Below are 20917 nucleotides of genomic sequence, written 5' to 3'. Positions count from 1 at the left end.
AGGCTACAAGCTCTCCTTTTTCCTCCTAGCTTAAGCGCGAGCCGATCCGCACTATTCTCTCTGGCTTGTCAGGATCAAGGGGTACTAGCTCAACGTCCTCCTCGGGCTTCCATCCTTTTTCGGATAAACCTCTAGAAGGATTCCCTCGACTTGGTCATGATTCTTTGATTGCTATTGGGGAGTAGCTATTCTCTTTCCTTTTTGGTATGCTCGATCGTTAGAAACGGGATTCGCTTTCTCCTCTGCTTGTTCCACTCCCTTTAGATCTGCCTGATTCACAGGGAGGAATTGTGTTTGCTTGCCATTTTTCAGCCATTGAGCTAAGCATTTCCTCGCCATTGCTCGATCATTGATTTGACCGATACCGCCCTAGGGATTAGGTAACTAATCTTGATGTGTGGCGGAGGTGACGGCGTTGATCTTGCTGATCCATGGTCTGCCCATAATGCCATTGTAAGGTGAGGTTTCATCAATGACCATGAAGCGTTTGCGGTGACTCGGTAAAGAGTAGACATCGAGATCTATTGTGCCCACGGTAACCGTTCTGCGCCATTGAAGCCATCGCGACTTGGCTGATTTATTGATCTTTGTCTCTAAGCTCATCATTGGATGACTGCCGATTGTAGGATGTTGGCTGCACCGCCTCGCTCGTATGGATTCGGTAGACCATGGCCCGAGCAATTTGAATGCCGATGACAAAGGTGTCGTTATGTGGCACGCCGAGGCTGATCAAATCTTTCTTTTGGAAGCCGATTACAGGATCGTCTTCGCTAGCGGAAGGTCGGTCGAGACTTGGGAGATCGGTGGCTTATCCGATCTTCCTCTTCTTTCCCTTCTGGTCAGCCCGTTTCCTGAGTCGGCTAAGATTGTGTTAATCCTTATAACCTTTTGGGGCGGCTCCTTGGCGTGTCACGATCTTCAATTCGCTGGATGGCTCGCTTCGCAATGAATTCCGTGCATTGACCTTCTCTCACGAGTTCTTCAAGGTATGCTTTCCAAGCGAAGTAGTTCTTCGTAGCGTGTCCATACGTCCCATGGAAGGCACAGTATTTGCTAGTATCCCTTTTGTCCGGATCTCCTTTCAAGGGTGGCGGTCTTCTTACCCAAGGTTTGTTTTTCACTTAGGCTAGGATTCGATGTATAGGGATGGTGAACTTGGTGTAGTTCTCTCCTGCCTTAGCGTCCCCTTGTGGGCGTGACCTGCGCTTGTCCTTATTATTGTTGCTAAATCCATCGTTTCTTTGGCGTGCCCGTTTAGTCGATTGATCTTCATGCTTTGTAGACCTTTTTGCGGTGATTCGATCGTCATCCCAGAGCGCGTAACATTCCGCAGTCGCGTAGACTTCTATCAAAGTCCGGCCGGGAGTGATAGTCACCGCAGATAAGTCGTGTTCACCTGGAAGACCTTTCTTAAAGGCGATGACGCGATCCGGTCATCACATCTTACAATGTTGGCCATTTTCGCTTTGAATGTCTTGATGTAATTTCGAAGGGATTCGTCGGACTTCTTGCACAGTTATACAGGTGGTCAAATTCTTCTTGATCATCCGGTAAGAGGTGTACTCTTTGGTGAAGACGTAAGTCAACTCCTTCAAGCTGCTGATCGATCCGGATGGTAGGGTGTGGAACCAGTCTTGAGCTGCTCCTCGCAAGGTCATTGTAAGCATCTTGCACATCAGTGCGTCGTCGACTTTGTGGAGGATCATGACACTTTTGAAGTGTTTTAGGTGGCTCTCGGGATCAGAATTCCTTTTGAAATGTATAAACGAAGATGTTGAGAATCGCCGGGAGCAGCCTACTCGATTTCAGGGGTGAAAGGAGTATAGATCGTCTGGTCCATCTCCTTACGTAGTGCATCCTCGAGGTTCCCACCAGTCTTTAAGTCTCGAAGTCGGTCGTTCACAAGCTTCTCAACGTCTTCCGCACACATTGTTGGTCGATCACATTGGCGACCTTCGTCATTCGAGCGACGCTGATTGACCTCTTTGTTGGTCTGCGAGGGTCGACCCTCTCGTCTATGCTGCCTAAGAGGCGTGTTGGTGGACTGCGCTTGCGATGGATTTTCTGCAACTTGGCGACGAGAATTGGTTCTCCGAGAGTGGGTAGTGGAGTGTCTCTCTTCACGATCCTCATTGCGGCGATTGTCAGTTTGACCTCCATGGGAGCCTAGCCTTTCATGAACATTTCCTTACGGGCCAATGCAAGCGCGGACGTCAAGTCGTGGGCCGAGCCTTTCTCGCACGTTGCTTTGTGTGTGGCTTGCTGGTGCTTGTGACATGCCGACAAGCTAATCACGTTGTTGTCTATCTCCTTGTTTGCTTACTCTTGCTCGACCTGCTTGGTACCCATCGAGTTGCCGACTGACGCATTCATCCATCCTTCTCTCATCGCCCGGCTGTCCAAGGCTAAGGTTTTGAACCAAGTTTATTTCGTTGAGGAGCTGCCTCATCAGAGCGCTTTGGTAGTCCATTCTCTGAGCTAGCTGGTCAACTCTTAGATTAAGATCTACTTGACTTTGTGGATTGGGAGGAGAGAAGCGTGTGGAGCCCAATTGCACACGGGCTAGGGTTTTATTGGAGGTGTATGCAAGAGCGTGTGTCGAGCAAGGAGGCAATGGAGGGAACGCTTGAAGTTTCTCCAAGACCGGGCCTAAGTCGGTAGTGGTAACGAGCCCACCTTGATGGGAGGTTCCACCATGCTCGGTGGCGATGCCATGGATGTTGCTGGATCGGGTTGCGGGTCTAGTAGGTGGCAAACTGGTGAGAGGTGGTGGTGCCACCATGTCGATCGCGGGATCGTGGGTAGAGTGGCTTTGGGCCGTCGCGGATTTAGTCATCACGGCGGTTTTGCTCCTCGTGCACTTGCTTCCAACCATGGTTGTTTGGAAGGCTTCGGTGGATCGGAAAATATAAAGAACGGATTCCTTGAGCACGCATTGAGTATAACTCGTGCTCTCAATGAAAGCACCAAATGTTTGTGCAAATAATCTCACGGGAGAATATTCGCTTCTAGATCTTTCAACCTTCGATCTTCCTTCTCTCTCTTCCTCGATTCCTGTAAAACAGATTGGAGTAAATAGACCACACCCGGGGGGTGTTGGCCAAAGGCCCTCTGATGTCTAAGTTAGTTCGAGTGTTTGTAGGAAAACAACATCTAAGCAAAGGGTACGGAGTAGTGTTTATGTAGGGTGTGAACCGGGCGGCGGAGCCGTGTGTGGTGGCCGGAGCCGTGTTGAGAAAATATGGAGAGTGGAGAGGGAGAAAGAGAGAGCTTCGGGTATTTTTTTCGGGTATTAGGAGTAGGTTTAGATGTACCTTGAATGATGAATGAGGTCGTCTATTTATAGGAGTCTCGGGGCTAGGGTTTTGTAGAGAATATGCTAAGTTTATTCTTTACCCAAATTCGTAGGGATTGAGTCGGACTTAGATAATATCTGATTTAATGATATTATCTTCTCTTTATTGAAGATAATATCTGAATTAAATGATATTATCTCTTTTTATGAAGATAATATCTGAATTAATGATATTATCTTCTCTTTATTAGGATAATATCTAAATTAATAGTATTATCTTATTAAATAAAGATAATATCTCATTAATTAAAATATTTATCCCAATTAATTAATTGGCCAGATAAACTGGTTCAATTAATTAATTTAAGAGATAATCTTCTTTTCCACATGGCGTGCCCTGATTGGAGACGGAAATATTTGCTCTCACAATTGCCATGGCTTTTATTGACATTATTTAATGCATTAAGGTGGAATTGGCATGTGAAGGAATATGTGGTTGTCTGGTGCTTTCTCATGAGGACATCTATGACAAACCTTTTATCAAAGAAAGAAGAATCGATCAGTCAATCCAACATTATCGTTATGGTTTGGGTGAAATCTTAGCTTCCAGATTTTAATAGGAAAATTAAATTTCTAGATTCTATATTTCACTAGGATTTCTAGATTTTTCAGATTTCATTAGGTATTTTAGTTTTCAAGTTTTAGCAGGATTTTATTCAAGTTTCCTATTTTATTTAGATTGGTTCCTTGGTGTGAAGCCAAGGCATCTTTTACCATCTATTTTTTTGTTTTTTCATTGTTTTCACTTTCACTAAATTACCCAAATACTCAATTCACCCATGTCCTACATTAAATTTGGCATCAAAACCTACTTTTCGTTTTCCTTGGGTTCAAAATTTTAGAGAGGGACATTGAACGTCTTGTTCAAATGATGGAAAACCTATCAAAGCAAATGGCAGATTCAAACATTAGATCCGAAAACTGACTTTGTAACGCCCCCGACCTAAATTAATTGTTTATTCAATTTATTTAATTGTGAAATTACAATTTTGCCCTTGGGGTAGTGTCACGTTAATTACATTTCGATCCGTATATTTTTTGGATTTGAGTGACAGTGTAGAGCTCGTCGATATGAGTTCATAGACATGTAGTGGGCCCAAATCGGAATTTTAATGAAGAAATTGTAGTTAACGAAAGCACAGTTACACAAGTAATTTTTCAAAGTTGGATTTTTAAAAACCTGATCTATTTTCGCTTCCCCACGCATTTCTCTCTATCCTTTCCCTCTCCTCCCCGACCGGCCACCATTTCGTATGCGAAACAACGTCCAAACTCTTCATCTCTCTTTTCTACCTAGCCCACGCCTTTTCTACGATAAAAAACCCGGTGTTTGGCAACTGTGTCATTGGAAGAAAGCAGTAGAAAGCGCCATCGACGTCGGTGACTTTTCCGGCCACCTCAGTCACGCCACCGCTTGGATCAGGTAGCTCTCTCCTCCCCATGCTTTCCCTAGGTTGCGAGACATCATTATGGGCTACCACAGCCGTTTTGAGGCCGGGAAGTTCCGGTCAAACACATACGGTTCCGCCTTCGATCCAGCTAACTCCGGCCACTTTTTGGTCGTGGTCCAAGAACCAAAAATGCTCCTCTTGTTAGTCTGAATGTATAGGTATTGTTGGGTAATTTGAGAAATTTTTGTTGTCGAAAATTTCTCAAGCCACCCACGCACTGCCAATGCTTGTTGAGCTGCGTGGGCCATGGGGTGGTGGCCCATTGTCTTATGTTTTGATCCCCATGTAGTCCCGATCATGACGGTATGCTCGAATTTGAATTTGGTTATCGTATGACAGTCGAGCTGATTTACGCCTATTAGGTGATATCTTGGTTCGATATGTTAGGACCATTGAATCGGCTCCAATTCCAAGTATGATGTTCTCTATACCTCTAGGATCTTGTAGGAACTCACGGATCAAGAAACGGAGTCCCGGATACTCCGATTCAATGATTCTAAGGTTAGGTAAACTAGTGACCGTCTAATCGTGCGATCGAGAGCAATCCGACCGCTCGATCAAGACCAAACTTGCAGAACGTGTTTAGCGGACTTTGTTGAACCCGTAAGAAATTTCGGATAGGAAATCGAAGGTCGTGGGTCCCGCAGGCCCGGTTGACCAAATTTGGAAAGTTTGACTACTCAGTTGACTGGGAGTCTTCCGAGATTATTCCACTTTTCAAAAAATGTAGTTGGATCTTAGAAACTCCGCGTCAGTCGTACACACACTTTGAGTCCCGGGAAAGTTAGGAGTTTGTTTTAAAGTGCTCGTTCAAGGCGTTTTATTAACTTGGTCCTCATGTTCTTCAAAATAGGTACTCATGAGCTCAACAGCCGGGACCCTCTTAGGGTCAAGCTGCATGGGATTATCTGTGACTGGACTATGGAGTTTATATATTGTTTCAATTATGAAATTAGCTGTTATTTTTTATATTTGAAGTTTATGATTATTTCGGGTATGGTTTATATGCTTTTGAGAAGTTATTTACATTATGACTTTCGTATTTGTACCATGATATGTACCCTCCCCTGATTACTTTACCCGAACGTGGCGCTGGATTTTCCAGATTGTGGGCTCATTTGTTTGTTAGTACTTTATCACACATGGTGTTGGATTTTCCTGCGTGTGGTAAAGATCTGGACACCTTTAGTCGGGTGTGCCGTAAGCCCTGAAGGGAGGTCTGTGCGTGTAAAACATGGTTTGATTTGGCCATACATGGCGTTCGATTTTCCTACGTGTGTTTTATAGAGTGGTAGTCCCTCGGTTGGACAACTTATCTCTAGACACAGGGTAGAAAGTTGAAACCTTGCGGGCTAGTCAAATGATCCCCGTGTTGGATTGTTCTCCCTCGGTACTTGTGATGGTGTGAGGTTGTCGTATATAGATATTATATTTGTACTTATGAACTTTGGGGTATATACCCTATACAGTCATGAGAGTTTTCGTGGTCTACTTGTATATATTTATATATATGTATACGTTTAATTATTTTAAAATCTTTTTTTACATATTACGTCTTGTAAGCCTATATCTAGGGAAGGGGTTTGGTTAGAATCAAAAGAATTGAACTTGGGTAGTATTATACTAAATCGGGATTATGGAAGTACCTCAGTTTTAATTACGTATGAATGGTTTCAATTGCATGTTTTTAGCATCGTTTTCCAAACAGTGGGGTTAGTATGTTGTTTTCAATTATGATAAAACTTTGTTTTTGTCCACTCACAATTCTTTGGTTTGCGCCCTCCAGGCAATAGCTTGATCTGAGTCGAGCAATTGAGCCAAGATTCGTATTTCCACGGCCTGAACTTCTGTAGGGAAATTTCTAATTGTTTTTATTTCTGTTGAATATTTGTTTTCAGTTGTAAACTGAAATTCCTTAAAATTGCTCTGTTATTGCCCATGTAGGGTTCGATGTAAGGCCGGAGGCCTATTTTGTAAACTGTGTGCCTTTGTATTGTGCGTGTTGCTAGTTGGGAATTTAGTATTACAGTGTTTTGATAGGTTGAAATTTTGGGAAAAGTCTGTTTTTCAGGAGAGACTCTACTGAAATTTCGATTTTTCCTTTGTTTTTGGAGAAGAGGATGTTGTTTGTAAGTGGGCCCAGCATCGGTTTGATGTCAAAAAAGGCACAGGGTTCGTCATGGATTCCGAGGAATTGGCGGGTCCTATCGACTCGAGACTCATGGAACGTCGCGTTGCAGACTTAGAAGCGCTAATCAACATGACGAAGCAGTGTGAATGGAGAAGAAAGGAATCATGATTGACAACATCATGGTAGAAGGAATGATCAAGACGGTGAGAGACATCATGAAGAAGAAATTATCAAGACTCGGAGAAACACAATTTTCATTGTGGCGATGAGCAAGACCCTGATGAAAGGGTGATGAGATTAGTGAAAGTTGACGCTCCTTATTTTGATGGTGAGCTAAATCCTAAAGCACTCATCGACTAGTTAGCTTACATGGATCATTATTTTGGTAGGCATGACATGTCTGAAGCTTGAAAGGTGAGATTTGCTAAGATAAAATTGAATAAAAACCACGGAAATTGTAAAAAAAACTTGAAAAATTTTATTGAAACTTTTGAGAATGTTTATTTAGTCAATTATCTATTAGTTTATCAAAAAAAAAATTAGAAGGAAATACATTACATGATGAATTGAATTGATTTAAGTTGATTATACAGCGAGCTGGCAAACACTGTGAGTGTAGAAAATATGTAGTAATTAATGAAAAAAAGATTAAACACACCATAATCATTTATATACAATGATTTACTACAATATTTTATACTTTATACATTGTATGGTAAGATACATAAGTGATTTAGTACCAAATAGAGTTCCTATGAGGTTCAAATTTTTCACTATCTTCATCATCTCTATGTGTAGAGTAAGTGTATTGTGAAGAGTATTCATCAAATGTTAAATCCCCAAAATAGTTTTGCATGTAATTGTTAACATGCCACCTATATAAATATAAATATTTTAGCATATTATCACTAAAACATAAGTGATATACGATATGTTCCGAAATATCCATGATTCGAAAAAACCAAAATATCCTCAATATTTCGTCGATATTATCGATATTTCAGACTATGGTTCTACCTTGTAAGAAACTTCATTTTCCCTTTTCGTTGTTTATTTGGAAACTAAATTTGTAAATTTAACTCCAGTAGTTTCTATGCTATTTTCCATTTAGGATTGAATTTGAGGCCGAATGCCATGTGAAATTTGTGTGCGCATTATCTTGTGTATGCCATCAATTGGGATTATTAGATTGTTGTTATTTGCATGTTTTAATTCGGGAAAAATCTATTTTACAAGAGAGACTGTCGAAATTTCGGTAGAAGTCTCGACTCATTTTTCTCAAAGTTTGGGTGAGAGATGTAAAGTTAGTAGTGGGTCCAGCATCATTCATGTGCCATAATATGTAACAGGATTCCACACGAGTTCCGAGAGAATTTGAGTAGAGTCCTGTCATGATATCCATTAAAATTCCCCTTAATTATTTCTTCAAATTTCCATCTCGTCTCCTTTGAAAACTAAATAAATAAATAAATAAATAAAGAAGAAGAAGCCTTCCGAATATCTAAGACTAAAAAGCTGCAAAAAGATTTAATATGCAAATTAATTAAGCAGCAAATGAGCAATTTAATTCGTGTTGACCTTCAAGAATTTTCCCAAGGAGTCCTTGTTATCTTGAACATGAATAGTCTGCGCTGATGAGAGCTGATCACCAGACTTTCTTGGGTTCTGAAGATCAAAAATTATGTCTTCAGTGGCATCCCAAGACGAAGGATTTTCATGGACATCAGATTGTCCTGTACAATAAAGTCATAACACTCTGTCGTATTGCTCATGTTTTATTTATAAATTGTTTTTCAAATCAATTAAAAAATAAAAAACTCGAAAAAGTAGATTGTCCTGAAAAGGCCGCTGCTCTATTGGCGATGAAAACCGTCCGATAAATCTGCACACATTAATAATTTTGATGCATATTAGAATGGATAATAGAGCATTGGCATTACAATAATAATTTGACCAGTTGTTTCTCGGGGTTTTACACCCCCTCCCCTAGTTCATTAAAAAAAAAATTAGAGTGAGGAGAGGAGTGATTACAAAAAATTTACAATTTTTTTTGGGTCTAGGCATGTCTGAAAGACAGTGCAAGTACATACAGAAACATTTAGGGAGATTCACTATTATACTCAATATCTGGGCCTACATTATAAATAAAAAAAGTACATGAAATAGATTTTAAAAACACCCAAAACTCATTTACAACATAACTGGCTTCGAACTTCCTATAAATTACAAAACTGTCATCGATTTTTTAAAACAAGATTAACCCCAAAACACTCAAGAGGGCATCAGAGTATTTTAATAATCAAAATTAAATTCAATAGGGTCATCTGTCATTTTTTGGGTTTGTTTATAAAAATTAAATGATATAGGATTTATCCATATCACTCGTGCTAAGAATTGGTATATAACTAAATAGCTCAAATATTTTATATGAATGATGTGTAATACCCCTGAAATTGCAAATTTCGTACACTGCATCTTTACTTAAGCTTCTTTAGTACGTAATATTAGTGTCTCAACTTCAACAGCCACACTAAGATGAAAAGGAAAGATGGGAGCTAGAAGAAAAGCCAAACATGCAAGATAGCTATAATCCATATAGTCAAAGGTACAAGAAGAACACACATTTAATTAAAGACATGATGATGGTTAGGAAAACTAGCCAGTGTTAAATGATTAGCTCACCTGTAAATGAGATCTGACATGTGCCAAGGTGAGATCTTTGACATCCATAAGCTCAAGAAGTGACTCTGGTGTAGCCCCTAATGTATAAACCCACAACATTATTAATTTAACAGAAAAAGAAAAGGATTTAACAGGAGAAAAAATCATAACAAGTCCTCTTCTTTTTCTTTTTCTTTTTCTTTTTACCTGTAAGTTGTTGAAGACAACGTATAAACAAAGGATACATTCATTTAATTTGACCCCAAAAAAAAAAAAAAACAAAGGATAATTAAAGAAGAAAGTAGGGACTAGTACTCACTTTCATGGCCACCCAAAAGGTAAACAGCATGAACAAAGCAAGTGTGTAGAGTGGTAGTCCAGCACATCCGAGGGGCTCTCCACCTGGATCGAAGAAGACCCCGTTGAGCCTGAAATAGCGGGCTTGAACTTGAAATGCTAGTAATTGTAGAGGTAGAGGTAGAGGAATTACTATCCAAAGGCTTTCTCAAGATGTTGTTATCAATGGTATTGACGTTCCTTCGGTTATTACTTAGTTTTGAACCACCTAAACAGAGAAGAAATATGGCAGGCAAAAGGGATGCTTTGAAAGGATTATCAGCATGCCGAAGGCAGTAAACATACTGAACAATACAGCAAATGCACTGTGAGATGCCAGCAACTTGTCCATAAATGTCAGGAAGAGTACCAAAAAGCTTATTACGAGGAGGTGGATGATAAAACCGCCGGAGCATTCCCCATCTCCACTATGCACTATTTGGTATGCTGTTAGCTCCCAGATGGAAATGATCACAGCTGCAATAGCCAACAGCATTCCAAATAGTGCATAGTGGGCTTGGGGAGGAACCTGATCACAAGCAGCTGACAACATCTCTAGGCCAAGGTTAGTGGCTAAAAATATGCACTCTGCTGATTCTGAAGTAGCCTATAGACGAAAAGAAACTAGCTAATTAAAAATTCAATTAAAAATTAAAGATACCAATCAAGAAATATATGCAACAAAAAAAACTGTTAGGCTAGCTTGGCTGGCTAGCTATGGATATGGTTATGATCAAGTTTTGAGTGACCACTACCTTTAAGGGCTCATCATCCCTGAAACTCAAGGAGGGCCTGTAAAGATTACTATTAGGTGTTAAAGATGGCTCAGTAGAAGATTGATCTCCATGACGAGTATTTGCAAACCGGGAAACCAGTTGTTGCTCTCAATTTCCACAGCTAATAAGCAAATGCTTTCCTTTGAGACATAAATACCTCTGTTTGGTTACTGAGAAAACGGAGGAATTTACATAGAAAAAGAAAGGAACTTTCCAAGATGGATCCTCTGCTTTCCTTCTTTAATTATCTGATTTCCATCCTGCCCAAACTGAAAACAATGAGAAGAAGATGCTATAGTGTTATGGGATTAGTGGAGAAGAGGTTTTAGTAAAGGCAATAATGGAATAAAGAGAAAAGGCGAGCTTCTTGGAAAATCGCAGTGTGGTGGAAAAGCTCTTCCCAGGTGGCCCACACGGTTTATCTTTCACTTTCAGGTGCCTAGCTAATGATATCATCTTCTTTATCTGTCACTGCCATTTTCAAAACAAAACAAAAAGATCTCTGTGAGCCATCAAGGAAGTTTCCTAAAATTGAACATAAAGTTTACAAGATGCATGGTTTGGTTGCACCCGATAAATTTTTGAAATTTGAACACACAAAAGCAAGTTTCCTAGGTAGGGGAGAAAAAAGCCTTCACCCATCAAGGAAAGCTTGAGCACATTGCAAACAATGCTGCTATAAATTGGTAAATTAAATAAAATCCCAACACTAAATTCACATAAGAATAAATTCATTACCAGAATTAAGGTATGGCCAAGGTAAACACTCTAAACCATTCAGTATGACTAAGGGCCAATGGCGGCTCTTGAAGAAAATCCCTAGACCATTCATTCTCATTTTAGGCAAAGACAAATTGAGGTAAATAATGATGAATTTTGCAGTTTATATTTTGATAGCTTGATTGAATTAAATTTTTGGACTTTTTGCGGTTTTGTGCGAGGCAATCTATAATTAAGTGACTTCTTCTCATGACAAGATTCATTGACACTAAACCAACCCAACATCGACTAATGGGGTGTTAGTTAGATTGGCCCAGACCTTTTGTGTCCTCCCAAGCGGTCCTGGGTTCAAACCCCCGTGGTATTCTTCCTCCCCCTTTCTAACTCTAGTAGTTGCTCTGATATTTTCCACTTAGGACTGAATTTGAGGCCGGAAGCCATGTGAAATTTGTGCACGTTATCTTGTGTATGCTGCTAGTTGGGATTATTAGATTGTCGTTATTTGCAGGTGTAAATTTGGGAAAAGTTCAATTTACAAGGGAGACTGCTGAAATTTCAATAGAAGTCTTGACCCGTTTTTCTTAAAGTTTGGGTAAGAGGTGTAAAGTTAGTAGTGAGTCCGGCATTGTTCAGGTGCCAAAATATGTAACCGAGTTCGACACGAGTTCCGAGGGAGAATTCAAGTCGGGTCCTCTCATGATATCCATTAAAATCCCCCTTAATTATTTCTTAAAATTTCCATCTCGTCTCCTTCCAAAACTAAATAAATGAATAAATAAAGAAGAAGAAGCCTTCCGAATGTATTATCTAAGACTAAAAAGCCGCGAAAAGATTTCGGGCTCGTTTGGTAACGTTTTCGGAGAATGATTTCAGAGAATATTTTCATAAAATGAAAGCGAGAAAACAAATTTGCATTTTCAAGATTCAACAATGCATCTGGTAAGTTAATTTGAAACAATTTTAGAAAACAAAAACAGTGAAAATGTGTCTGGTAGTACAATTTGAGGATAAGAGAAATAAAGAATGTTGCATCATGTAATCAATATTTGAACTATTTTTCACAAGCATTTTTATTAATTTCTCATCTAGAATATATATATATATACACACACACATAATTTTAAAAAATAAAATAAAATTCTAATGTAAAATAAATAAAATTAAAATTAAAAAATCTCATGTATTCTTATAATCTTTATTTTAAATAAATATGAAATTATATCATATGTAATGGTTTAACTAAATAGAGTGCAACGAAAAAGGATGGGAGTCGATTGGGTTCGAGTGGCTGGTGGGTGGTCTGTAGTGGTGATTATGGTCGAGTGATTGGGTTTAATGGTGGTGGTTGTGCTCTGTTTGGCAGTGGTGGTAATGCTGTCTTTGGAGATGTTGAATCCATATTGTGTGAAAATGATGAAAACATCATTTTGACGTTTTCATAATTATAACTAAAACTTTGAATCTGTTTTTAGAAAATGTTTTCTGAGAATTACAAGCATTTTCTGAGAATGAAAATGGAAAACAGCCTCCGAAAATGCCACCGAACGGGCCCTTAATATGCAAATTAATTAAGCAGCAGATGAGCAGTTTAATTTGTGTTTACCTTGAAGAATTTTCCAAAGGAGTCCTTGTTATCTTGAACATGAACAGTCTGCGCTGATGAGAGCTGATCACCGGACTTTCTTTGGTTCTGAAGATCAAAAATTATGTCTTCAGTGGCATCCCCAGAAGAAGGATTTTCATGGACATCATATTGCCCTGTACAATAAAGTCATAACGTTGTGTCGTATTGCACATGTTTCATTTATAAATTGTTTTTCAAATAAATTACAAAATAAAAAACTGGAAAAAGTAGATTGTCCTGAAAAGGCCGCTGCTCTATTGGCGGTGAAAACCATCCGATAAATCTGCACATTAATAATTTTGAAATCCATAAGCTCAAGAAGTGACTCTGGTGTAGCCCCTAATGTATAAACCCACAACATTATTAATTTAACAGAAAAAGAAAAGGATTTAACAGGAGAAAAAATCATAACAAGTCCTCTTCTTTTTCATTTTATTTTTGTTTTTACCTGTAAGTTGTTGAAGACAACGTATAAACAAAGGATAATTAAAGAAGAAAGCAGGGACTAGTTCTCACTTTCATGGCCACCCAAAAGGTAAACAGCATGAACAAAGCGAGCGTGTAGATTGGTAGTCCAGCGCATCCGAGGGGCTCTCCACCTGGATCGAAGAAGACCCTGTTGAGCCTGAAATAGCGGGCTTGAACGTGAAGTGCTAGTAATTGTAGAGGTCGAGGTAGAGGAATTACTATCCAAAGGCTTTCTCAAGATGTTGTTATCAGTGGTATTGGCGTTCCTTCGGTTATTACTTAGTTTTGAACCACCTAAACAGAGAAGAAATATGGCAGGCAAAAGGGATGCTTTGAAAGGATTATCAGCATGCCGAAGGCAGTAAACATACTGACCTATACAGCAAATGCACTGTGAGATGTCAGCAACTAGTCCATAAATGTCAGGAAGAGTACCAAAAAAACCCCACTATGCACTATTTGGTATGCTGTTAGCTCCCATATGGAAATGAGCACAGCTGCAATAGCCAACAGAATACCAAATAGTGCATAGTGGGGTTTTCTTGGGGAGGAACCTGATCACAAGCAGCTGACAACATCTTTAGGCCAAGGTCAGTGGCTAAAAATATCCACTCTGCTGATTCTGAAGTAGCCTATAGAAGAAAAGAAACTAGCTAATTAAAAATTCAATTAAAAATTAAAGATACCAATCAAGAAATATATGCAACAACAAAAAACTGTTAGGCTAGCTATGGATATGGTTATGATCAAGTTTTGAGTGACCACTACCTTTATGGGCTCGTCGTAGACATCATAGTTGTACGACCTCATCCCTGAAACTCAAGGAGGGCCTGTAAAGATTACTACTGACCGGATCTACAGTGGGGTCACTGGGGTCGAACGACCACACGGGAATGACCTCCAACTGCTCACTGGTTTGCCTGAGAGGAAGAAGAAGCAGCGCTGCGCACCTGAGGAAGAAGAAGAAGAGCACGCTTCTTGTGTTCCTTCACTCTTACTTTTCATTTCAAACTCTGTCAAGAAAAAGATAGAGAAGAAAGAGGTAGAGCCATGAAGAAGATGAACGTTGAGAGAGAGAGAGAGGTGTTTTTTTTTTCAAGATGGAGGCGGCTGAAGTGAGAGAAGAACGATAGGATTTAGTGGAAGAGAGGTAGGGTTCTTATTCGGGCTGCGAAGTTGGGCTTTAGACTTAGGGGTAAAGTTGGGTTTATGGATTTGAAGATCAATTGGGCTATTAAAACATTGGATTTAAAATATAAGAAAGTAAACAAATTAATCTGTCAATATATTTTATTACAAAAATTAAATAAATACTATATTATATCAAAACAGAACGGATTATTATCGGATCAGATATAGCCACATTCAGATTTGTTCCTCTAATAAATTCGGAACATAATAGGATTATCGGATAAAATCACGAAATCCATCTACTCCAAACCCCATTTCTATTTCTCCTCAACCTTAAACCCCTCAATCTCCCCCCAAAACCCTTAACCCCCCATCTCTTCCATTGCGGTCACTGCCAAAACCAGCCACCGCATTCACTAACTTTTATACTATGACCCTATGAGGTAAGATTTCTAGATCCGTCACTAGTAGGTGTTAAAGATGGCTCAAAAGAAGATTGATCTCCATGACAAGTATTTGCAAATCAGTAAACCAGTTGTTGCTCTCTCAATTTCCAGAGCTAATAAGCAAGTGCTCTTCTTTGAGACATAAATACCTCTGTTGGTTTACTGAGAAAACGGAGGAATTTACATAGAAAAAGAAAGGAACTTTCCAAGACGGATCCTCTGCTTTCTTTCTTTAATTATCTGATTTCCATCCCGCCCAAAGTGAAAACAATGAGAAGAAGATGCTATAATACTGTTATGGGATTAGTGGAGTAGAGGTTTTAGCAAAGGCAATAATGGAATCAAGAGAAAAGGAGAGCTTCTTGGAAAATCGGTGTGGTGGAAAAGCTCTTCCTCTTCCCAGGTGGCCCACGCGGTTTATCTTTCACCTTCAATTGCCTAGCTAATGATACCATCTTCTTTATCTATCACTGCCATTTTCAAAACAAAACAAAAAGATCTCTGTGAGCCATCAAGGAAGTTTCCTAAAATTGAACATAAAGTTTACCGACTGCTTTTTGTCCTCCAATCAGGGGCGGAGCTAGAATTGTAAAGTTGGGGGGTCCGAAATAGAAAAAATAAGTATATAAAACACCTAAATATTCAATACTTACATGTTTAGAGCTAAATATTTCTAATTAAGTCATATCTAATTTGTTTTAGAGGACATTTTAACTTAAATTCTAAGTTGTTTATTATAAATTCTATATATTATATATAATATAATAGAGGAATGATAAAAATATGTACTCCAGGTCTAGAGTGGCTCCGCCACTGCCTCCAATGACAACAAGACAAGTTAATTGTCTTTTAAATGAAAGCTTCACAATATATGCAGTAGAAAAAAAAAAAAAAATTTGTTGTTTGCACATCAACGGAAAAAGCCTGGCGAGGGTGAGCCCACCACGTGAAAAAAATCAGCCATGCTGAAGAAGCAAAACAAAATGAAGAGTAAGTGTGGCGGTGAGCCCACCGCCTGCGAAATTCAAAAGGAAGAGGACTTCTTCCTCTTTGACTTGCAGCAGAGTAAGGAAAAAAGAAGTCTTGGACTTCACGGACTTGAATCCAAGATTATGAAAAAAGATGGGTTGTTTTACCCCCAAAAAAAAAAAAAAAAAAAGAAAAAGAAAAAGAGAGGGTTGCAACTCTACATGCAGCAAAGCAAGGAACTTGAATTATGTCCGAATTCTATTGCATGAAGCTTCTGATAAAAAAATGCATTGTTGTGGGGAACCATCATGTGAAAGCCAAAGAGGCTTAGTTTTTGTTCCACACCACTTGCAAGTCATTACCCCAATTTAAAATGAATTGGGACTAAGAAGACTGGTTAGAAGCCGCTGCACAATCCACGACCCCATGGTCTACAGCTCCCCTGTACAACGGGATCATTCTATTGCAGGACTCAAGTTTAATGGAATTGCCTTTAAAAATCCAATTGACGAACAATTGGTTGAAAGTCTCAAATTCACAAGTTGTGGATTAATGGACTCAAATAACAAAAGTCCCATTAATTCCCAATGAAGACTCAAGTTGTACAAAACCACGCCAAAACTCCAAGTGGTACAAAATCACATCAAATACCCGAGTGGTACAAAACCACACAAATTAAACAATTTTCTTGGAACTACGTCAGTTTGATTCCGTCAAGAGTACGTAGGCAGTCTAACATCCCAATAGACTCAACTGCAACCAAATTTAAATCCATGGTTTGTCTTAACCAAATTTTGCCAGTACACTTTCCCAAGTGCAATTGTCAATTTTTAGAAAAATTAATAGGACAATCAAAATTACTCATTGTTTTTCTTGGACATTGACAACAAGAAAAGTGGTTCAAAACCATCCAATTTTTCATGGGTCATCTACCCATGCAAATTTCAATGAAATTATATCCAAATCTCTCAAACACAAATTCTCAATTAGTGGGTCACACTTACCTATTAATTTCCAATTTTTCGATTGGGTTATTTATCTGTGAAAATCTTAAAATCTCCAAAATTGTCTCAAATACACGAATTCTTAATTAGTGGGCCACACTTACCCGCTAATTTCCAAATCATAAATCTGAACTACGTTGGTTTGATCCCTTTGAAAGGTTACATAGGCAATCTAGATGCAACTGTCCAAAACACAATTCCATATCGAATCCCTAGTTTTTTTAAAACTAAGTTCACTCAAACACTTCTCAATACAATTCAAATCAAACTTCCCTCACAATAAGTCATTCATTCATTGCGATTCTTTGAACTATGAGTGGCTTGATTCCCGCAGGGGATACGTAGGCACCCTGAGGTTCGACTTAGGGGCAGCCGCAAAACCAAATACACACGTTCTGTTTCTTTATTATTGAATCAAAGGGTGTTCTCTTAAAGTAAGGGATTGTAATCAAAAGACACTATGTCTCGAATGGGTCAAACATAAAATAATAAAACCCCATTAATTAATTAGTGGTGGTGAGCTTATGTTGGGAGGTTCATATTTTTCTTCAACAAAAACAAAAAGATCTCTGTGAGCCATCAAGGAAGTTTTGGTTGCACCTGAGAAAGTTTTGAAATTTGAACATACAATAATAAGTTTCCTAGGTAAGGGAGAAAAAAGCCTTCACCCATCAAGGAAAGCTTGAGCACATTGCAAACAATGCTACTATAAATTGGTAAATTAAATAAAATCCCAATGCTAAATTAAATTCACATAAGAATAAATTCATTACTAGAACTAAGGTATGGCCAAGGTAAACACTCGAAACCATTCAGTATGACTAAGAGCCAATGGCGGCTCTTGAATAAAATCCCTAGACCATTCATTCCCATTTTATGTGAAGACAAATTGAGGTAAATAATGATGAATTTTGCAGTTTATATTTTGATAGCTTGATTGAATTAAATTTTTGGACTTTTTGTGGTTTTGTGAGAGGCAATCTATAATTAAGTGACTTCTTCTCATGACCAGATTCATTGACACTAAACCAACCCAACATCGACCAATGGGGTGTTAGTTGGATTGACCCAGACCTTTTGTGTGCTCCCAACTGGTCATAGATTCAAATCCCCGTAGTATCCGTGTGTGTGAGTTTCCCCCCTCCCCCTTTCTAACTTTGGCGAAAAAATAAAAAACCAACCCAACATTGGCAAGATTCATGTTAGACCATAGTTTCGTATATACTTCGACCAAAAAAAAAAAGTTTGTATATTACCATCTGTTGAGGCCCAAAAAAGTCATAGTAAGCCCAGAGACATTTAAAGCCCAATATAACATATAATGTCGGTCATGCGTTAATCCAAGCTGTATTTTAGGATTTAATTCATTAAATAAATATAGAAATAGCGTACATGCCATGCCAAACTAATAATACATTTTAGGATTTAATTCATTAAATAAATATAGAAATAGTATATTTTTAGGATTTTTCCAGCAGTCCCGCTAATTCTGAGACAGCTTTACAGGAAGAACAAACTATTAATTTAATCAAACAAGTCCATTTTAGGAAATGGTATTCTAAAATTACTATAGTTGTTAAAAATTTTGAATTCAACACGATTGCCTTATTTGATTCAGGAGCTGATCTTAATTGTATAAAAGAAGGTTTAATTCCCCGCTTCAGGAAAGTTACTTCAATTAAGCTATGAGGTCCCAAGAGCCCATGTTTGTCAGAATAAAATTTGTTTTAAAACTTCTTTTGTTTTAATAAAAAAATATAACTGATGAAGTCATTCTAGGTTTACCTTTTATAAGCCTTCTTTACCCTTTTCAAGTTGAGTTTGATGGTGTGGTATCAAGTCATTTAGGTGAGAAAGTTAAATTTGAATTTTTAACCAAACCCGAGTTACATAAGTTAAAATCTTTACAAAAAAAAAAAATGATATTGCCAAGACAATTACTTTAATAAAAGACAAAAGTAACCAAGTCTGCCACCTTCAAGAAGTAATTTTTTGTTTAAGGATCCCACCATATCCTATCTCAGAAGCATCTGTTTCAACTATTTTAAAGGAATCTATTGTACGAATGCCAAGACAAGGAAGTGTCTTAACATAACTCTTGATTTGTTTGACGATCTCGATATGAATGGATGACCAAGGAGGAGGATTACTCTGTAATCTGTCAAACAAAGGCTTACACAGTTTTCTCAGATTTTGATAGAAGTCAGAAACATAATTAAGAGAACCTAAAAATCTCTGCAACTGATTTTTGTCAATTATTTGATCAAGAAACTTATCTGCAAATTGGATAACTCTATCGATTGGACGGATTTGCGACTGGTTAATATTAAAGCCAAGGAATCTAATATTGGTTTGGAATAACTTAATCTTAGGGGCAGAGACAACTAATCCATTTGACTTGACTATTTGAAAAATTTTACACAAGGGCTTCCAATGTTGTTCTATAGATTGGGAGGAAATAAGAACATCATCAATATAAACAATAGAGAAATGACTATAAGGATTAAAAATCTCATTCATTATATTTTGAAACTCATTAGGCGCATTTTTAAGACCAAAAGGCATAACATTCCATTCATAATGGCCAAAGGGAATGAAAAAAGCAGTCTTGTATCTATCAGACTCAGTGATTTGGATTTGCCAGAATTCACTCTTCATATCAAATTTGGAAAAAATAACAGCTTTGCTTAAGCGATTAATTAAATCTCTCTTATTAGGAATAGGGTATCTAATCCATTCTAGCACAGTATTAAGTGGTTTATAATTAATGACTAATCTTGGAGATCCTCGTTCTAATTCAACATTCTTTTGGACATAAAAAGCAGGACACGACCATGGTGACTTGCTTTTTCTAATTATATTTTTTTGTAATAACTCATTAATCTCAGTTTTGCAAAATTCCATCATTTCTTGACTCATCTGGATTGGTCTAGCTTTAGTAGGGATAGTTTTCTCAGAAAAATTCTTAACATAAGGCAAACTTACAACATGATTTTTTCTATGCCAAAAAGCAATGGGTAGATCTGAACATATTTCAGATACTAATTTTTTCTCAAATTCTAAGACCTGTTGTTGGAAAGACTGGCTAATTAGTTAAGACTCAATTCTCTTAGTTTTTACTTCTTCTTGAAGGTGGCAGACTTGGTGACTTTTGTCTTTTATTAAAGTAATTGTCTTGGCAATATCATTTTTTTGTAAAGATTTTAACTTATGTAACCCGGGTTTGGTTAAAAATTCAAATTTAACTTTCTCATCTAAATGACTTGATACCACACCATCAAACTCAACTTGAAAAGGGTAAAGAAGGCTTATAAAAGGTAAACCTAGAATGACTTCATCAGTTATATTTTTTACTAAAACAAAAGAAGTTTTAAAACAAATTTTCTTCTAACAGACATGGGCTCTTGGGATCTCATAGCTTAATTGAAGTAACTTTCCTGAAGCGGTGCTTAAGGATTCTCTAAATTTCTTATAACAATTAGTGGGAATTAAACCTTCATTTATACAATTAAGATCAGCTTCTGAATCAAATAAGGCAATCGTGTTGAATTCAAAATTTTTAACAACTATAGTAATTTTAGAATACCATTTCCTAAAATGGACTTGTTTGATTAAATTAATAGTTTGTTCTTCCTGTAAAGCTGTCTCAGAATTAGCGGGACTGCTGGGTTGACTATCAGACTCAGAAGATTCTTTTTCTAGAAGGGAATAAAAATCTTGCTTAATTTCATAATTCTCAGTTTGTAACTTGTGACTTAATTGTTTTAACTCAATTATTTCTTCTTTGATTATTTTTACTTAAGAATGTAGATCTTGTAAAGAAACTTCTTTTTTCTTATGAAATC

General features: G+C 38.0%; 1 protein-coding gene and 1 long non-coding RNA gene across 5 annotated transcripts; both read right to left on the bottom strand.

Moving 5' to 3' along the window:
• Positions 1–8453: 8453 nt before the first annotated feature.
• On the bottom strand, positions 8454–13713 carry LOC103343052 (uncharacterized). Of its 4 annotated transcripts, none has more exons than XR_016125396.1 (6): positions 13571–13713; positions 13034–13337; positions 10690–11181; positions 9918–10541; positions 9620–9696; positions 8679–8819 (listed from the first exon to the last, which is right to left on the bottom strand). XR_016125396.1 is itself a non-coding variant. In XM_089048917.1 (5 exons), the coding sequence occupies exons 3-5, from the start codon at positions 10348–10350 to the stop codon at positions 8736–8738; spliced, it is 594 nt and encodes a 197-aa protein (XP_088905043.1). In that variant the 5' UTR covers positions 10351–10541; positions 10690–11181; positions 13034–13563; the 3' UTR covers positions 8454–8735. The 4 variants fall into 4 exon arrangements, 1 of the variants encoding a protein (XP_088905043.1); XR_016125397.1 differs by having other exon boundaries at positions 13034–13393; positions 13571–13710; XR_016125398.1 differs by having other exon boundaries at positions 13503–13649.
• A 109-nt stretch (positions 13714–13822) lies between these two features.
• LOC148919106 (uncharacterized) lies at positions 13823–15538 on the bottom strand. The gene is made up of 3 exons (XR_016125399.1): positions 15284–15538; positions 14291–15212; positions 13823–14154 (listed from the first exon to the last, which is right to left on the bottom strand). It is a non-coding gene; the product is annotated as an uncharacterized LOC148919106 (long non-coding RNA).
• Between the last annotated feature and the right edge of the window lie 5379 nt (positions 15539–20917).

The sequence above is a fragment of the Prunus mume genome, linkage group LG3 (assembly GCF_029339155.1).
Source record: "Prunus mume cultivar Tortuosa linkage group LG3, ASM2933915v1, whole genome shotgun sequence".
In the NCBI taxonomy this organism is placed as follows: domain Eukaryota; kingdom Viridiplantae; phylum Streptophyta; class Magnoliopsida; order Rosales; family Rosaceae; genus Prunus; species Prunus mume.
Note: the sequence above shows the minus strand (reverse complement) of the source record. Positions and strands in the feature narration are given on the sequence as shown.